Genomic DNA, 12,829 nt, shown 5'->3' with positions numbered 1-12,829 from the left:
AATGCGCATTACGCATTTCTTCGACTTCTTCCGGTAGCATGTCCAGCATCTCCGGTCGGTTGTTTGGGTCCGATTCCTCAACCCTGATTGTAGGGGCGTTCCCTAGTCGCAATGGCGGATTGCATCTTGGAGTCGTTGCAAGGAGGAGCGGCTGCATTTGGGTCCAGAAATGCATATGCCCATCTAAACTGGGCTCCTGCGCTACACGGCCATGAGGGCGATATCCCGGTAGGCGCGGATATGATGTTGAATAGCGCGAAAGCGACCAGATGAAGAAGAAGGCGACAATTGTAGCAAGTATTAGGATGCGCAATCGCGCCAGCGGTCGCAACGGAATCATTGTCCCGCGCTCCTCTCCCCACGGTCGCCTTTGATTGAGTCGCGGCTCGCGCAGTTCATGGGCGAGTCGAAATGGGTCAAGCTCAATGGTAGCGCGAGAGTCTCAACCCAGCAACAATTGGATTTTGGAGCAGGTGCTCACTAATGGTAAGTTGAGAAAGAGGTCTTGTAGAGTCATCGGGTCGGACGTTGAGATGTTGTCGAAGAAAGCCCAAAATTTGCCGGCAGAACTAAACGAGGTGGCGGCGAGAGATCAGATGGAATACATCGTAAAGCGCAGATCCCAAAGTCGAATGAAGGGTCTCAGGGTCTGGAAGCTAAAATTAAGTTGCTCGAACTCCAGAGAAGTGTAGAAAGTGATTTGTTTATCGGCCTATCTGCACTACGTCATACTCTGCCACGAATTCATCTCTTCCACATCATTGATTCTGAACAGAGTTTTATGGTTCGGTCCATTCCACAGGTACGTTGAGCTGGACAAGTATTGGTGGTCTATTGAGAGATCATATCGTCATTAATGGCGGTCGGAAAAAGCAGGTGACAGGGGCTTGTTTCAAGGGTAATCGATGAAACACGCCATGCACTAGAGCCTCCGAGTCTCCGCATCAGCGTTCAAAGATTCGAATTCGGACTCCTGGCTTTCCTCCTCGATGATTGTTTCTGCGAGCACTCCTCGCTTCCTCGAGCCACCAGAATCTAACCCCCAGCCCCAGTCGTTCCAGGTCTCGCTGTTCGAGTCAGAGCCGCTTGAAAGCGAAGGGGTATGCTTGTCTTTCCCACGTTGCTCTGTCCTAAACGTTAGACGAGGCGTAGCCTGGGGCCTCCATGGGCGGTTCTCAATAGCCCAATCGATTGCCAAAGTAACCATGAAATACAAGAGGGCGCCGATGCCGGCTCCCATCAGCGAGGCCACGCCCAGGTAGATGAAGAGTGCCTACAATATCAGCAATTATTGACCAGGGATTCGGGTGAATTGCATACCCCGGAGTTGACCAGTACTCTCAGTGGTAGGAGAACAAACCACAGGACTAAGCGGCCCAAGTTTATAAAGGGAGATGCCAGCAGGCCCAACAGGAAGTATGCGCAGTACACAGTGTAGTAGACTACATGGTAGAGTGCAGAGTAGATGGGATATACGGCAATATTGAAGACAAATCTGGGTACAGCGGATAGGACTCCCAACAATAATGTTGCCATGGATGTTCAAGAGGAAGATTGACGTCGAGAGCTCGAAGCTGTAGTTGTCTAGGGCAGTCGGCCTGGTGATGCCGCGGACAGGACAGCCCCATGTTCGGCGGTAATTATCGGCAGAACCTCACGTGGGCTCAAGCCAATCTGACTCCTACACTCCTGACAGAGTTGCAAACATTCCTACGCGGACATGGATTGATTGGATATGACTCTACTGATAACTGGTTAAGTCAAGGACCGGAAAATGATGGCCGACGGCTGAAGGCTTGTCCCAATTGGGCCCGGTGCATCGACCCTTGCTCGAGTGAGATCCCAATTGGGCGAGCGCATTGTATAATGGATTGGATAAAGGTAGAGGACGGAACTGAATAGCATGTGCTCAGCATCATACACACTGCGCGCTGAAACCTGGCTGGGAGGACTGAGTGTAGAGTGGATGTGTTGAAACTTGACAGTTGTATCCTGCAATGTCAGCTGCGTGCCCTGAGCCCTAAGTAGCAAATCGGGTTTACGATAACAAGAGGCAAAGGCCCGGATTATCAACGACATCATCACTTTCGCTGCGACTCCAGCGTTCGTTCCCCCTCCCCCCGGTTCCTCGGGTTTCTTCCCATATGTGTACCCTGTTTATACGAAACAGACTATTTATTTCCTTTGTCTCCCCACACCCCCTCCTCCTTGACTCACCAAGCGACTTGCGTGCGTCCAATTTGGCTCTTGATTTGGTGTTTTGCCCCTCGGGGTCGCGACTGCGGATGTCTTGATCTACAACTAGCATTATTTCCTCACCTCCAGCTCGACAGGTCAACTCTTGGGCCCCGCACCTCCTCTCGCTCTTCCTTCCTTCTCCGGCCACCTCGCGCTCCCTCCTTTGTGGCTATCCTCCTTTCCAAATGGGCAACAATCCTTCCAAGGGCCCTACCGGAGACGGCCCGAGCCCGGTTACTTCGGGCACCGCGAGCCTGACGGCTTCGACGAGTGAAAAACGAGCGGCTCGCGGCTCTGCAGTCAATGCTTCGAAAGCTCCCGCAGCTGACCCTTCCGCCTCGAAGGAAATCGCAACGGGACAGTCCTCCGTTCAGCACCAACCCCCGCCATCACGCAATGTCGCAGATTTGCCCACACGGACGGTAGACCGGCCCGATCGCCACGAGGCCAGAAAGACAGATGCCCCTCGCACAGAGACAGCTGCCCCTCGTCCGAGACACATACCGTCAGCCGATGCGTCCAACCCCGTCCAGGTCCCGATCTCCCGTGCTGCTGCTGCTCGCCGTGACCCTTATCAACCTGTCGCTGCATCAGGTCCGCCACACAAGATGTACTATAGCGCGTCCGCACATTTCCAGCGTCCTCCGCGGATGCCCCTGCCGATTGGAGATGCTACAGCTACGCCAGGTTCGCCGATTAGCGGGCCTGACGACGCCAGCCCGCTTGCTCCTGAACAGACGCCCAATTACCAGACAATGGTGTCAAACTCCGACCTCACCACCACTACCACCACTGTCGAAGACGATGATACTGTGGATGATCTCCAGTCGTACGCCGGCAGCGGCGTAGGAAGGGGCGTGCCGACCTATATTGAATGGACGGGCGGTGGTAACAGGGTCTACGTGACTGGAACTTTTGTCAACTGGGAGGCCAAGTTCCGACTACAAAGAAGGTTTGTTGCGTCATTGGCCTGAGTCCTTGATCGTTGTTACTAATCTGGTGGATAGTGAAAATAACCCCGCTGTCATGTCTACAGTTCTAAATCTCCGACCGGGCACGCATCATATCAAGTACATTGTCGATGGTGATATGCGGGCCTCGGACAATCTGCCAACCGCCGTCGACTTTACAAATCATCTAGTAAATTATATCGAGATTAGTGCAGATGATGTAAATCGGTCAAGGCGGGAAAGCGAAAAGGGTGCGGTGCCGCCTGGCATTCACCCTCCGCAAGTGATTCCTGAACAGGCTGGCGCTGGCAAGGACGAGTCCGCCGTTGACGAAGACAAGGAGGACAAGGAGGAACCGGAGGAACCGGAGGAAATCCCGACCGGCGATTTTCGTAGTATTATTCCACCGTTTCTTCTTGACTTGGATAAGGATGAGGACAGCGCGAGCTACCAACAAGCTGTCAATATCATTGGCGATGCGCCAACACCACCGAGCCTCCCGCTTTTCCTCGGAAAATCTATTCTCAATGGCACCACGCCGATGAAGGATGATAGCAGTCTGCTCAACAATCCTAACCACACAGTTTTGAACCATCTTGCCACAAGCAGCATCAAGAATGGCGTGTTGGCCACCAGCGTGACGACAAGATACAAACGAAAGGTATCATCTCCGTTATCTAGAACTCTACCTTGGAACCAGCCTGCTAATCCTGCCGCGCTTAGTATGTCACGACAATTTTGTATAAACCTACCGGGCATATCGGCGAATAAACAGATGTTACGTCAGACACACTTTCCAGGATCATCTGCTGCTCTACGTCCCGGCTCACTCAAGCGGCAACTATTTCTGGCCGATTTGAGCATACATGGCATTAGATCGATGATAATCTGTGCTTCTTAGATACCCTCATTACGCTGGAACAGGCCATGTTGCGGAACTTACAAAGAGCCCTGTCGAAGGTTACCCATCCGCTTCTACATCAAACAGTGGTCATTCTCCCTTTGTCAGAACTTGCCCCACGGCAAGCTGCGGTATTGTCGGCTGATGGCGGTCCAATATATAGACCGTCGGACCCGGTAATGTGCTATGGCTATGGAAATACTTGGTTAGGCTTTTGCTTGCCGAGGCCTTCTTCATACATCTCCTCTCTTTTTATACAGAACTCAAGACTTCGGCATATACACACCTGCGCCGGAGATATGCATTACTCATTCAGTTATAATAGGAATTCCAATGAACATAGATATCATGGATATACTTACATATGGCAACTTTGAGCCTCGGAAGATGTTCATTCATTAATCGTGGATATCAAGATCAGTCCCTCCACTGTACAAAAACGTCATCAGTCCTAAACCGCTGAGTGCATGTCGACTCCTTCAGGGGGGTTCGGAACCCAGTCTTGTACGCCAGAATACCAGCCTGCGCAATCATAATCCCATTGTCAATACAGAACCTCTCATCCGTCGCATGAACACTACCGCCCCGGTCTCGCACCATGATCCCCATCATTTCTTGTAACCGTTCATTGCATCCCACTCCGCCCACAATCAGAACCTCCTTTGACCCGACGTGTGCCATCGCCCGCTCCGTGATCTCCACCAGCATCGAGTATACAGTCTCCTGGAGCGAGAAGCAAAGGTCTGCGCGGGTGGGTTTACGGGTTGATAATGTCCCGTCTGATACGGGTTCGTCTGTGATCTCATGTTCCTCCTCATCCTCCTTTTGCTCGCCGTTTAGGCCATATTGAGCGGCGAGACCATCAATTGCAGCTAGAATACCGGACATCGAGCAGTCCATGCCTTTCACTGTGTAGGGGAGGTCAACGAGTTGCTTTCCCTTCTTTGCGAGTTGCTCAATGTTATACCCCGGTGCCGGGTCGTTGGAGATGCGTAATGTGCGCGCGAACCGGTCGAGGCAGTTTCCTACCGCGATGTCGAGGGTTTCGCCAAAGATTCGATATCGTTGCGAGCTGTATGCGATTACTTGTGTGTTACCGCCGGAAACGTAGAGGACAACGGGGTTCGAGGCGCCGGTGATCAGGCGGCCCATTTCGATGTCTAACAAGGTTAGCGAGCTTTATCTTCCTATAGTAGGCGTATATCATACGTCCAACACAGTGATTGACTCCAATCAACTCCTTTCCCCATAGTAGACTTAGCGTACGAGCGGCTACTGCCACGCTTTGTAGGGGGGCACCCATCCCGGGACCCTTGGTGTAACATATGCAGTCGACATCGGCGACGGAGATATGAGCTTCGCGGAGAGCTTTCTTCACAAGCTTCACAACCCAAATGCGGTGGTGCCTTGCTGTGTCTTTGGGGAGGAAACCTTCGCCGGGAGGGGAGACGTAGGTGTGTCGAATGTTGGCGAGGACTTGCGGGGTGCTGCCATCGCTGGGATGGAGCATAATGCCCACGCCGAGCTTATTAGCGGAGCCTTCGAGGCCAATTGCGATCATCTTAGTGTATGAGCTATAGATATTCGGGAGTATAAAGGGATATTATTATTCAGAGGATATTTTGAAAGCTATAGTGGCAGCGCTGATCTGGGCAATGAGGGGCAGAGTGAGCCGGAGAATGTTTTTTTATCAGCAGCGTTATCGATTGGCTCGGCTGGCTTGGGTCTTTGGGTCGGCCACGGCAAATCCGCCGCTGGGTTTATCCGACGGTATACAAGCACTAGTAAATGAAGAGCATCCCATCCCGACCTTCTTCTTCCCCCTCCCACTTCAGTCTCTCGGGCCAGCTGCTTTCTTTTCCTTTTTCCCTTTTCTTCTCACATTCTGTATATTATCAGTTGTTCTCGCTTGCTCTCTCGACTTTCCTCCCTCAGTGACTCAGCTTCCTTTTTCTTTGTGCTCTGCTCGCTCTCTCCGCCCACAATCTCACCGTCAATATACGCAGACGCCATGTGCTCGTCAGCCCACTTTTCCGGCTCTGACAACTTTCAGCTCCAGTCAGATGAGTTTGCATCCTGGCTATCCTCTAGACCTGGTGTCACGATTAATCCCAAAATCCGCATCGCAGACCTCCGAGCAATCGCTGCTGGACGAGGCGTCGGTACGTTCTACTCCACCTAAAGGACGAGTTTTCCTTTACCACCTCCAGCCCAGCGGTCTATTTCTGGCTTTGTCAAATTGTACCCCTCTTCAAAGACATTTTATGTATCTGATTCGAGACGGGCGCTATACCAGTGACTCAAGCCGACATAGTTGAAGGCGAAGAACTTTTCACCATCCCGCGAGACCTAGTCCTTTCGACCCACAGTTCAAAACTGAGCCATCTGCTCTCCCAAAACCTCGAAGAGCTCGGACCATGGCTGGCTCTTATGCTGGTTATGATGTACGAGTTCCTGCAGGGTGATGCATCGACGTGGGCACCATATTTCAAGGTTCTACCTCGCAGCTTTGACACGCTTATGTTCTGGTCCGAAGAAGAGCTCGCGGAGCTTCAGGGGAGCGCGGTCATGGATAAGATTGGGAAACAGGGGGCTGAGGACCTTATTTTGGGATCTATTGCTCCTATTGTGAGGTCAAATCCTGCTCTTTTCCCCCCGATTGAGGGGCTCGCTTCGTACGACGGTGATGCAGGTACCCAGGTACTTTTGAACCTCGCTCATACAATGGGGTCTCTGATCATGGCCTATGCATTCGACGTTGAGAAGCCTGAGAATGAGGAGCGTGATGGTGAAGATGGATACCTGACCGATGAGGAAGAGGAGCAGTATTTCAAGGGCATGGTGCCACTCGCTGACATCCTTAATGCGGATGCGGACCGGAACAATGTGAGTTACAGCTCTAAATAGTGCTGAGCTTTCCTTCATACAAATATCTGACAATAAATCCCACAGGCACGTCTCTTTCAGGAAGAAGAATTCCTGGTCATGAAGGCGATCAAGTCCATCAAAGCTGGGGAGGAGATTTTTAACGACTATGGCGAAATCCCTCGTGCCGACCTTTTAAGACGATATGGATATGTCACCGATAACTACGCTCCATACGATGTCGTCGAGCTTTCACTCAATCAGCTCTGCTCCGCCGCCGGTCTGTCCAACTCGAGCATTGAGCATCAGCCACGGGTAAAAATAACCACTTGACCACTTTTTTTTCTCTCGACAAATCCACTGAACCTATTTAGCTCCAACTTCTTGAAAGCTTAGACCTCCTCGACGATGGTTACGCCATTCCAAGACCATCATCGACCGATTCTCTATCAGATATCATCCCCGAGGAACTTGCCCTCCTTGTCAAGACCCTAACATTATCACCCGAACAATTCTCCGAACGGCAACAGAAGCAAAAACCACCCAAGCCATCCCTTGATGCCGCAGAGGCCAGGCTACTCTACAGTGCAGTTCAGCTGAATCAGAGCCGATATGCGACCTCAATATCACAGGACCAGGAGCTTCTCGCCCAGCTTTCTCAAACAGAGGCCGCTATTGGTGCCCTTGAAGGGCCTACCCGGCGCCGGAAAATGGCTATTCAGGTGCGCTTGGGCGAGAAGGAGATTTTGCAGGATCTCTCTATCAGACTAAGTGCCTATCTTGCAAATGCCGATGGCGCCAACTCTGGCTCTGCAAAGCGCACAGCAAGCGGCTTTGCCGACGATTTGAGACGAGCGAAGGCTCCAAGGACTTGACGCAGGGATGCACGCCTCGCCTCACACCCACCGCCACTCAACACGATTATCAGGAGTTACGCACGGAAGACAAAAGTTTTTGCACGTTTTGATACATATTATTAACTGTTTTTTCTTCTTTTCCTTCTTCTCTTCTCCGTCGCTAACTTTATAGCTTCGCTATCCGTACAAAACTCTATGCAAACCATCGATCGGCTTTGCAAAATGAGGAAAATAAAAGGCGGGAGAAACTGGCTATGTACACTAACATTCGCATATTCTTGGTCGTCATGAAAAAGGGGGAAAGGATGAAAGATGATCGTCAGCAACATTATCCTGAATTTTCGAGTTCGGATGATCCGTGGTGAAAGGGCGTTTGCGGCGGTCAAAGACTAAAGCGGTAAGGTCCAAACGAGAACGGATTTCAAGGTAAAAGTACAATGGAAGTCGGAGGAAGGCGACAATCGAGATGAAGAACGACCACCCGCGGAAGTGTGTATGGGTGTGCGGCGACAAAAAAGGAAGAGGACGAAAAGAGGTGTAAGGGGAGAGAGAAGGTGGGAAACGAAAGCTCGGCTCAGGTTTCCGATGCGGGAGCAATGGCGCCAGGCCCGGGATTCGATCCCATTGTTTGCCCCGTGTTTGAAACTGCGTTTTGGGCGGCGGCTTGTTCGGCCTGCAGTCGCCGCGCTTGCGCTGCCTGCGCCTGCGCGTGTGCCTGGTCTCGGGCTTTGGCAAGCATTATTGCCCGATTCTGCATGAGTTGGATGTCATACTGATCCATCTCATAGTCGAGATCCTCGTCGGAGTCTTCCTGGTCATATTTGAATCGGTCTGCCTTCCAAGGATCCAACTCCACTTTACATTTGGAAGCAAGATTACGGCGATCGATCAGCAAACGGCCACCTCGCCCGATACGTCTTCGGAATGAAGGTATCTTGTTGGCATCTTCACGCGTCATCAATGCGTGGGCTGCGAGCTTATCACGGAACGATATGGGGCCGGGTGTATCTAATGATGTGTCCATCATCATATGCTCGGAGGACGCCGAGGATGGAGGCGTTGGCAGTTGTGTTGTGATTGCCGGACGGAACGAAGCATCAAATGTCCGTTCAGGAGACGGTGATAGGGGTGCCCTTGTGAAATCCACATAGCCCTCGTTCCACTTGATATGCTTTGCAATGTTCGCCTTGATATCGCGCAAGATCTCGTTTTCTTTCTCTGCCTGGAAGGTTTCGAGTAATTGCAGGTCTTCTGCAGCTTGCGTACCAGGCTTTGACGATATGCGAATTGGGCCACCGGACGGTGGATGCGAGATGGTTGGAGCCTCCGTCGGCTTCTTCTTGGGCTGCTCTTGTGTTAGCGCCAGCGCGTTGCAGTGGGTGATGAACCCCTTTTTTCTTACCTTTTGATTGATGAGGTCCTCGTCATCGTCCTTGATGTTGAGTTTCCTCTTCATATCCTTGACTTCTGCCCGCTGCAAAAAGAGGACTCGCTCAGTAGCCAGCATCTCCTTCCGTGCCAGTTCCCTTTGGCGGACAAGTGCGACCAACTGGCGAGCGTCCTCCAGCTCCTTTCGGAGCCTCCTCAGTTTATCCGCACTCTGAGCATCTCTGCCGCGAGTCTTTCGGATCTGGCGAACCTCGCGCCTACGGAAGCAAACATATGGATCTGTGTCGTCGGTCTCTTGACCAGTTTCAAACTGCAAGCCAACGTTAGCAAATGGTACCACAGTGCAAGGTTGGTTCACGTTTTGACATACCTTGAGACTGGCGAGCAATGGCCGATTCTCGTTGTTAGTCCTGATTGACTTCCAATGCTCATATATGTCCTTGGCAAATCGCTTTACGGTCTCCTCTACGGTTGCGTCCATGGACTCCTGCATTTCCGCGAAGCTCAAGACGGGCGGGTTATCTACCGCGGCGAATGGCTGCTTCAACCGCGCCGTCTCCTCGAAGAAGTTCATTACTTCTTCAAACTGATCCTCTGTGCATCGGTTGGCGACGTCCCGCTTTTCATTCATAATCTTCAAGAACACATCGTCCTCTTCGGTCATGTTATACGGGCATCCGCAGCAATCCTCAACTGTCGAGGAGAAGCGAATGTACGTCGCAGGCTGCGAGAACACTGGGGGGTACAGCTCGTCATATCGAAGGTTACTGAGGACAGTCTCCGGGGTCGGGATATGGGCCTCGTTTACGACTTTTCCCTGCGCAGTTGCATTTATGGCAACCTGCAAATGGAATTCCTACAAAGAAAAACGCGTTAGCAGGCGCTGGTTGAGGGGGGAATGACCGATGCAAAAATTTTCATCTTAAGGTGAGGTTGTGATACTGTCACGTGATATCACAGGGATGGAGTCACGGTCGGGGAAGGAACACTTACCGACTCTTCGGCCTTTTCAACACCAGTTTCGATCTGCTGCAGGGCATTTTGAATTTCATCTTCAATGGCATCTATCTCATGCTCTCTGACAACGGGTATGACCGCCTTGGAGGTGAGCTTTTTCGGTCGCGTCCTCCCCAACCCCCCGTATCGAGTCATCGCAACGTCTGGGGCGTAACAGGCACAGCGACCATGGGAAAGGGGCCCAAAATTGGTATCAATAGAAAGGTATGATCATCAAAAATCACGTAGTCGTATTTATGTGATGGTCGGCGATGAGAATGGGCGATTTGGGTCGAAAGAACTGCTCGGGCTGATGGGTTGACGTTGGCTGTCGTTTTTGGCGGTCGCCTGTATTGCCCAGTGCACAGCGCTCAGAAAGGGGCTGAAAGGCCGGCCTTCGGTTACTTAGCCGCAAACGGCTAGTGCGGGGTGAATCCAGTATCAAAGTTGCTGGGCGGGAAACTCCCCTTGGCATGTTGGCTGCCTCCCCTCCGACCTCCTCTCCAGCCGCATTTCCATTCCGCATCGCATCCATAGATCAACACAATCGTACATGCTTGTAGATTGACGCTGCATTCATATTATCGCTTTCCTATTCTTTCCTCTAGAGTCCGATCCGCTCCTTTTTTTTTGACTTTTTGAATCACATTGACCTCTCAACATGGACCAGCCGAGCGAACCCAACAATGCCGCCTTGTATGCGCGGAGGCGACGGAGCTCTCTCGGGACGTCGCAGCTTATTGAAAACATCGTATCTGCATCTAACTGTGAGGCTTAAACGAATGAATGTAGGAGCTCGAGCACTGACCGTCTCCAGTCGACAAGGACGAAGTAGACCGACTCCGCAAACGATTCATGAAACTGGACAAGGTGCGCTCTCCCCATACTATCCAACAGGACGACAGCTAACACTTTTACGCTCAGGATAACTCTGGTACAATTGATCGTGAAGAGTTCCTCTCCCTCCCACAAGTTTCCTCGAACCCCCTTGCGACACGGTACCCCTCCCCGCTAAATTTAACCAACTCAGCCACAAACTAACACCGGATCATTGGACAGAATGATCGCAATCTTCGACGAAGACGGTGGTGGCGACGTCGACTTTCAAGAATTCGTCTCCGGCTTATCAGCTTTCAGCTCCAAGGGCAACAAGGAAGAAAAACTCCGGTTCGCATTCAAGGTCTACGACATCGATCGCGACGGGTACATTTCCAACGGCGAGCTCTTTATCGTGCTGAAGATGATGGTTGGCAATAACTTGAAGGACGTGCAGCTGCAGCAGATTGTCGATAAGACGATCATGGAGGCGGATAAGGATCGCGATGGCAAGATCAGCTTCGAGGAGTTTACTGAGATGGTGGAGAATACGGATATTAATTTGAGTATGACGTTGAGTATGTTTCCCCCTCTCTCACCAGTCTGCGCTTGTGCTCTTGGGCAGATGTTTGGTCGACGAATTCTGACATCCGATGCCCAGGCCAAATCTAATCCCTTTCAATCAAACTCGGACCGACACCGGGCAGTGAATACCCCAACAACTCCCCAACCACATCCCCCTCTTCTGGATGACCATCAACAACGCCCACTCATTGGAAACGACGGACTGGATTGTTTGAATCGACATGAATATGATTACTCTTTATGAAATGACTGACGACGACAAAACTGTACGTGCTCAGGCGCAACGCAGCGCAGCTTTCTGTTCTTTACTGCTATCACTCGAGACTCATTTGGATGAATGGAAATGACATACCAACACCCCTGGCCGGTTTTTCTCCCTACTGTTTTATTTTTGTAGACCTTGGGCCGTATAGGCCCATCGGCGTCGTTCGAGCTAGTCGATTAGGGCTAAATTGAGTGACGGGGTTAGTCAAGACCGGTGGTGACACGGTCGGTGGGTAAGGACGTGCTCGGACATCCTTAAACCCGCCATTAGCCTGCGACGCGACATGGATGGTCATCGGCTGAAGAGAAGGAAAGTGACGGGAGAATGTCCTTCCTACTGATACCGCGGATCGCGGACGGAGACCTGAATATGGTATACACCCATATTGTACGACGACCGCGAGACTCGTAGGTTTCGTGGAGTCGGGAATCGGTAGGTGAACCTATCGTGTAGTGCTACAAAATATCCACGGTATCCAGGAGCAAAAGTGGCCATATCGCTGATCTCAAGAGCTGTACCTCGTTCTGGGCATTGCATCATGTCTACGGAGTATCTAGTACTAACTACATATATAAACTTGGGGTCGGGAGCATTTTGTTATAGTAAAAGGATCATGCACTAGGCTCCCAGAAGTAAAGTAGGATTGGAGGACTCGATCCACTGGATTGGGATTATTATGTTGCGGAGACTTTTTCGCCCATCACACCTCACATCGGGTGCCGTGGAAGCAGGAGAAGAAAGTCATAAGGTAATAGGAATAAAATCCAAGGCAATGTCACTCAATAGCCCTGTCGATCTGAATGCACTCCGTACAGCAGGACGACAGCCTCGACAAAGCAACTAATCAAATTCTTTCCTCCATATCGCGAATCAAAGATCAAGAAATCAAATGGTATCACTGAGTAGAAACTTTGAGATGAACATCTAAATCGCTTTGTAAGCCACTCAAAACAAAACGCTCATTGAG

General features: G+C 51.3%; 6 protein-coding genes across 6 annotated transcripts; 3 read left to right on the top strand and 3 right to left on the bottom strand.

The window, feature by feature from the left end:
• Positions 1-711: 711 nt before the first annotated feature.
• BJX68DRAFT_242740 (uncharacterized protein) lies at positions 712-2,042 on the bottom strand. Its single transcript, XM_071041034.1, has 2 exons — positions 1,321-2,042; positions 712-1,273 (listed from the first exon to the last, which is right to left on the bottom strand). Exons 1-2 carry the CDS (start codon positions 1,534-1,536, stop codon positions 923-925), a joined length of 567 nt encoding a protein of 188 aa, XP_070896218.1. The 5' UTR covers positions 1,537-2,042; the 3' UTR covers positions 712-922.
• A 276-nt stretch (positions 2,043-2,318) lies between these two features.
• Positions 2,319-4,448, top strand: BJX68DRAFT_146904 (putative Snf1 kinase complex beta-subunit Gal83). Its single transcript, XM_071036595.1, has 3 exons — positions 2,319-3,190; positions 3,246-3,849; positions 3,912-4,448. Exons 1-3 carry the CDS (start codon positions 2,424-2,426, stop codon positions 3,957-3,959), a joined length of 1,419 nt encoding a protein of 472 aa, XP_070896217.1. The 5' UTR covers positions 2,319-2,423; the 3' UTR covers positions 3,960-4,448.
• A 4-nt stretch (positions 4,449-4,452) lies between these two features.
• kae1 (O-sialoglycoprotein endopeptidase) lies at positions 4,453-5,759 on the bottom strand. The gene is made up of 2 exons (XM_071041033.1): positions 5,299-5,759; positions 4,453-5,249 (listed from the first exon to the last, which is right to left on the bottom strand). The coding sequence occupies exons 1-2, from the start codon at positions 5,648-5,650 to the stop codon at positions 4,507-4,509; spliced, it is 1,095 nt and encodes a 364-aa protein (XP_070896216.1). The 5' UTR covers positions 5,651-5,759; the 3' UTR covers positions 4,453-4,506.
• Positions 5,760-6,100: 341 nt separating this feature from the next.
• On the top strand, positions 6,101-7,829 carry BJX68DRAFT_257040 (ribosomal lysine N-methyltransferase; the record flags this gene model as incomplete). Its single annotated transcript, XM_071043278.1, has 4 exons — positions 6,101-6,251; positions 6,386-6,975; positions 7,042-7,269; positions 7,329-7,829. 4 exons carry the CDS (start codon positions 6,101-6,103, stop codon positions 7,827-7,829), a joined length of 1,470 nt encoding a protein of 489 aa, XP_070896215.1.
• A 433-nt stretch (positions 7,830-8,262) lies between these two features.
• Positions 8,263-10,562, bottom strand: BJX68DRAFT_146828 (enhancer of polycomb-like protein 1). The gene is made up of 3 exons (XM_071036594.1): positions 10,194-10,562; positions 9,571-10,056; positions 8,263-9,510 (listed from the first exon to the last, which is right to left on the bottom strand). The coding sequence occupies exons 1-3, from the start codon at positions 10,350-10,352 to the stop codon at positions 8,386-8,388; spliced, it is 1,770 nt and encodes a 589-aa protein (XP_070896214.1). The 5' UTR covers positions 10,353-10,562; the 3' UTR covers positions 8,263-8,385.
• Positions 10,563-10,707: 145 nt separating this feature from the next.
• On the top strand, positions 10,708-12,045 carry cnaB (calcineurin regulatory subunit B). Its single transcript, XM_071041032.1, has 5 exons — positions 10,708-10,963; positions 11,014-11,066; positions 11,121-11,194; positions 11,256-11,590; positions 11,674-12,045. The coding sequence occupies exons 1-5, from the start codon at positions 10,858-10,860 to the stop codon at positions 11,682-11,684; spliced, it is 579 nt and encodes a 192-aa protein (XP_070896213.1). The 5' UTR covers positions 10,708-10,857; the 3' UTR covers positions 11,685-12,045.
• The last annotated feature ends 784 nt before the right edge of the window (positions 12,046-12,829 follow it).

The sequence above is a fragment of the Aspergillus pseudodeflectus genome (assembly GCF_044049435.1).
Source record: "Aspergillus pseudodeflectus strain CBS 756.74 chromosome Unknown BJX68scaffold_40, whole genome shotgun sequence".
Lineage (NCBI taxonomy): Eukaryota > Fungi > Ascomycota > Eurotiomycetes > Eurotiales > Aspergillaceae > Aspergillus > Aspergillus pseudodeflectus.
The sequence above is the reverse complement of the archived record's forward strand: the minus strand, read 5'-3'. Positions and strand labels throughout refer to the sequence as shown.

What these genes read in the sequence shown, in the direction of transcription:
- BJX68DRAFT_242740 (XM_071041034.1), bottom strand. Translation starts at nt 1,536, where the DNA reads ATGGCAACATTATTGTTGGGAGTCCTATCCGCTGTACCCAGATTTGTC. An exon ending in GAGTACTGGTCAACTCCGGG is followed by an intron (nt 1,274 to 1,320) that starts GTATGCAATTCA and finishes CTGATATTGTAG; the next exon opens with GCACTCTTCATCTACCTGGG.
- BJX68DRAFT_146904 (XM_071036595.1), top strand. Translation starts at nt 2,424, where the DNA reads ATGGGCAACAATCCTTCCAAGGGCCCTACCGGAGACGGCCCGAGCCCG. An exon ending in AAGTTCCGACTACAAAGAAG is followed by an intron (nt 3,191 to 3,245) that starts GTTTGTTGCGTC and finishes TCTGGTGGATAG; the next exon opens with TGAAAATAACCCCGCTGTCA. An exon ending in CGACAAGATACAAACGAAAG is followed by an intron (nt 3,850 to 3,911) that starts GTATCATCTCCG and finishes TGCCGCGCTTAG; the next exon opens with TATGTCACGACAATTTTGTA.
- kae1 (XM_071041033.1), bottom strand. Translation starts at nt 5,650, where the DNA reads ATGATCGCAATTGGCCTCGAAGGCTCCGCTAATAAGCTCGGCGTGGGC. An exon ending in AGTCAATCACTGTGTTGGAC is followed by an intron (nt 5,250 to 5,298) that starts GTATGATATACG and finishes TAACCTTGTTAG; the next exon opens with ACATCGAAATGGGCCGCCTG.
- BJX68DRAFT_146828 (XM_071036594.1), bottom strand. Translation starts at nt 10,352, where the DNA reads ATGACTCGATACGGGGGGTTGGGGAGGACGCGACCGAAAAAGCTCACC. An exon ending in TTGAAAAGGCCGAAGAGTCG is followed by an intron (nt 10,057 to 10,193) that starts GTAAGTGTTCCT and finishes TTTTCTTTGTAG; the next exon opens with GAATTCCATTTGCAGGTTGC. An exon ending in CATTGCTCGCCAGTCTCAAG is followed by an intron (nt 9,511 to 9,570) that starts GTATGTCAAAAC and finishes GTTGGCTTGCAG; the next exon opens with TTTGAAACTGGTCAAGAGAC.
- cnaB (XM_071041032.1), top strand. Translation starts at nt 10,858, where the DNA reads ATGGACCAGCCGAGCGAACCCAACAATGCCGCCTTGTATGCGCGGAGG. An exon ending in CATCGTATCTGCATCTAACT is followed by an intron (nt 10,964 to 11,013) that starts GTGAGGCTTAAA and finishes GACCGTCTCCAG; the next exon opens with TCGACAAGGACGAAGTAGAC. An exon ending in TCGAACCCCCTTGCGACACG is followed by an intron (nt 11,195 to 11,255) that starts GTACCCCTCCCC and finishes ATCATTGGACAG; the next exon opens with AATGATCGCAATCTTCGACG.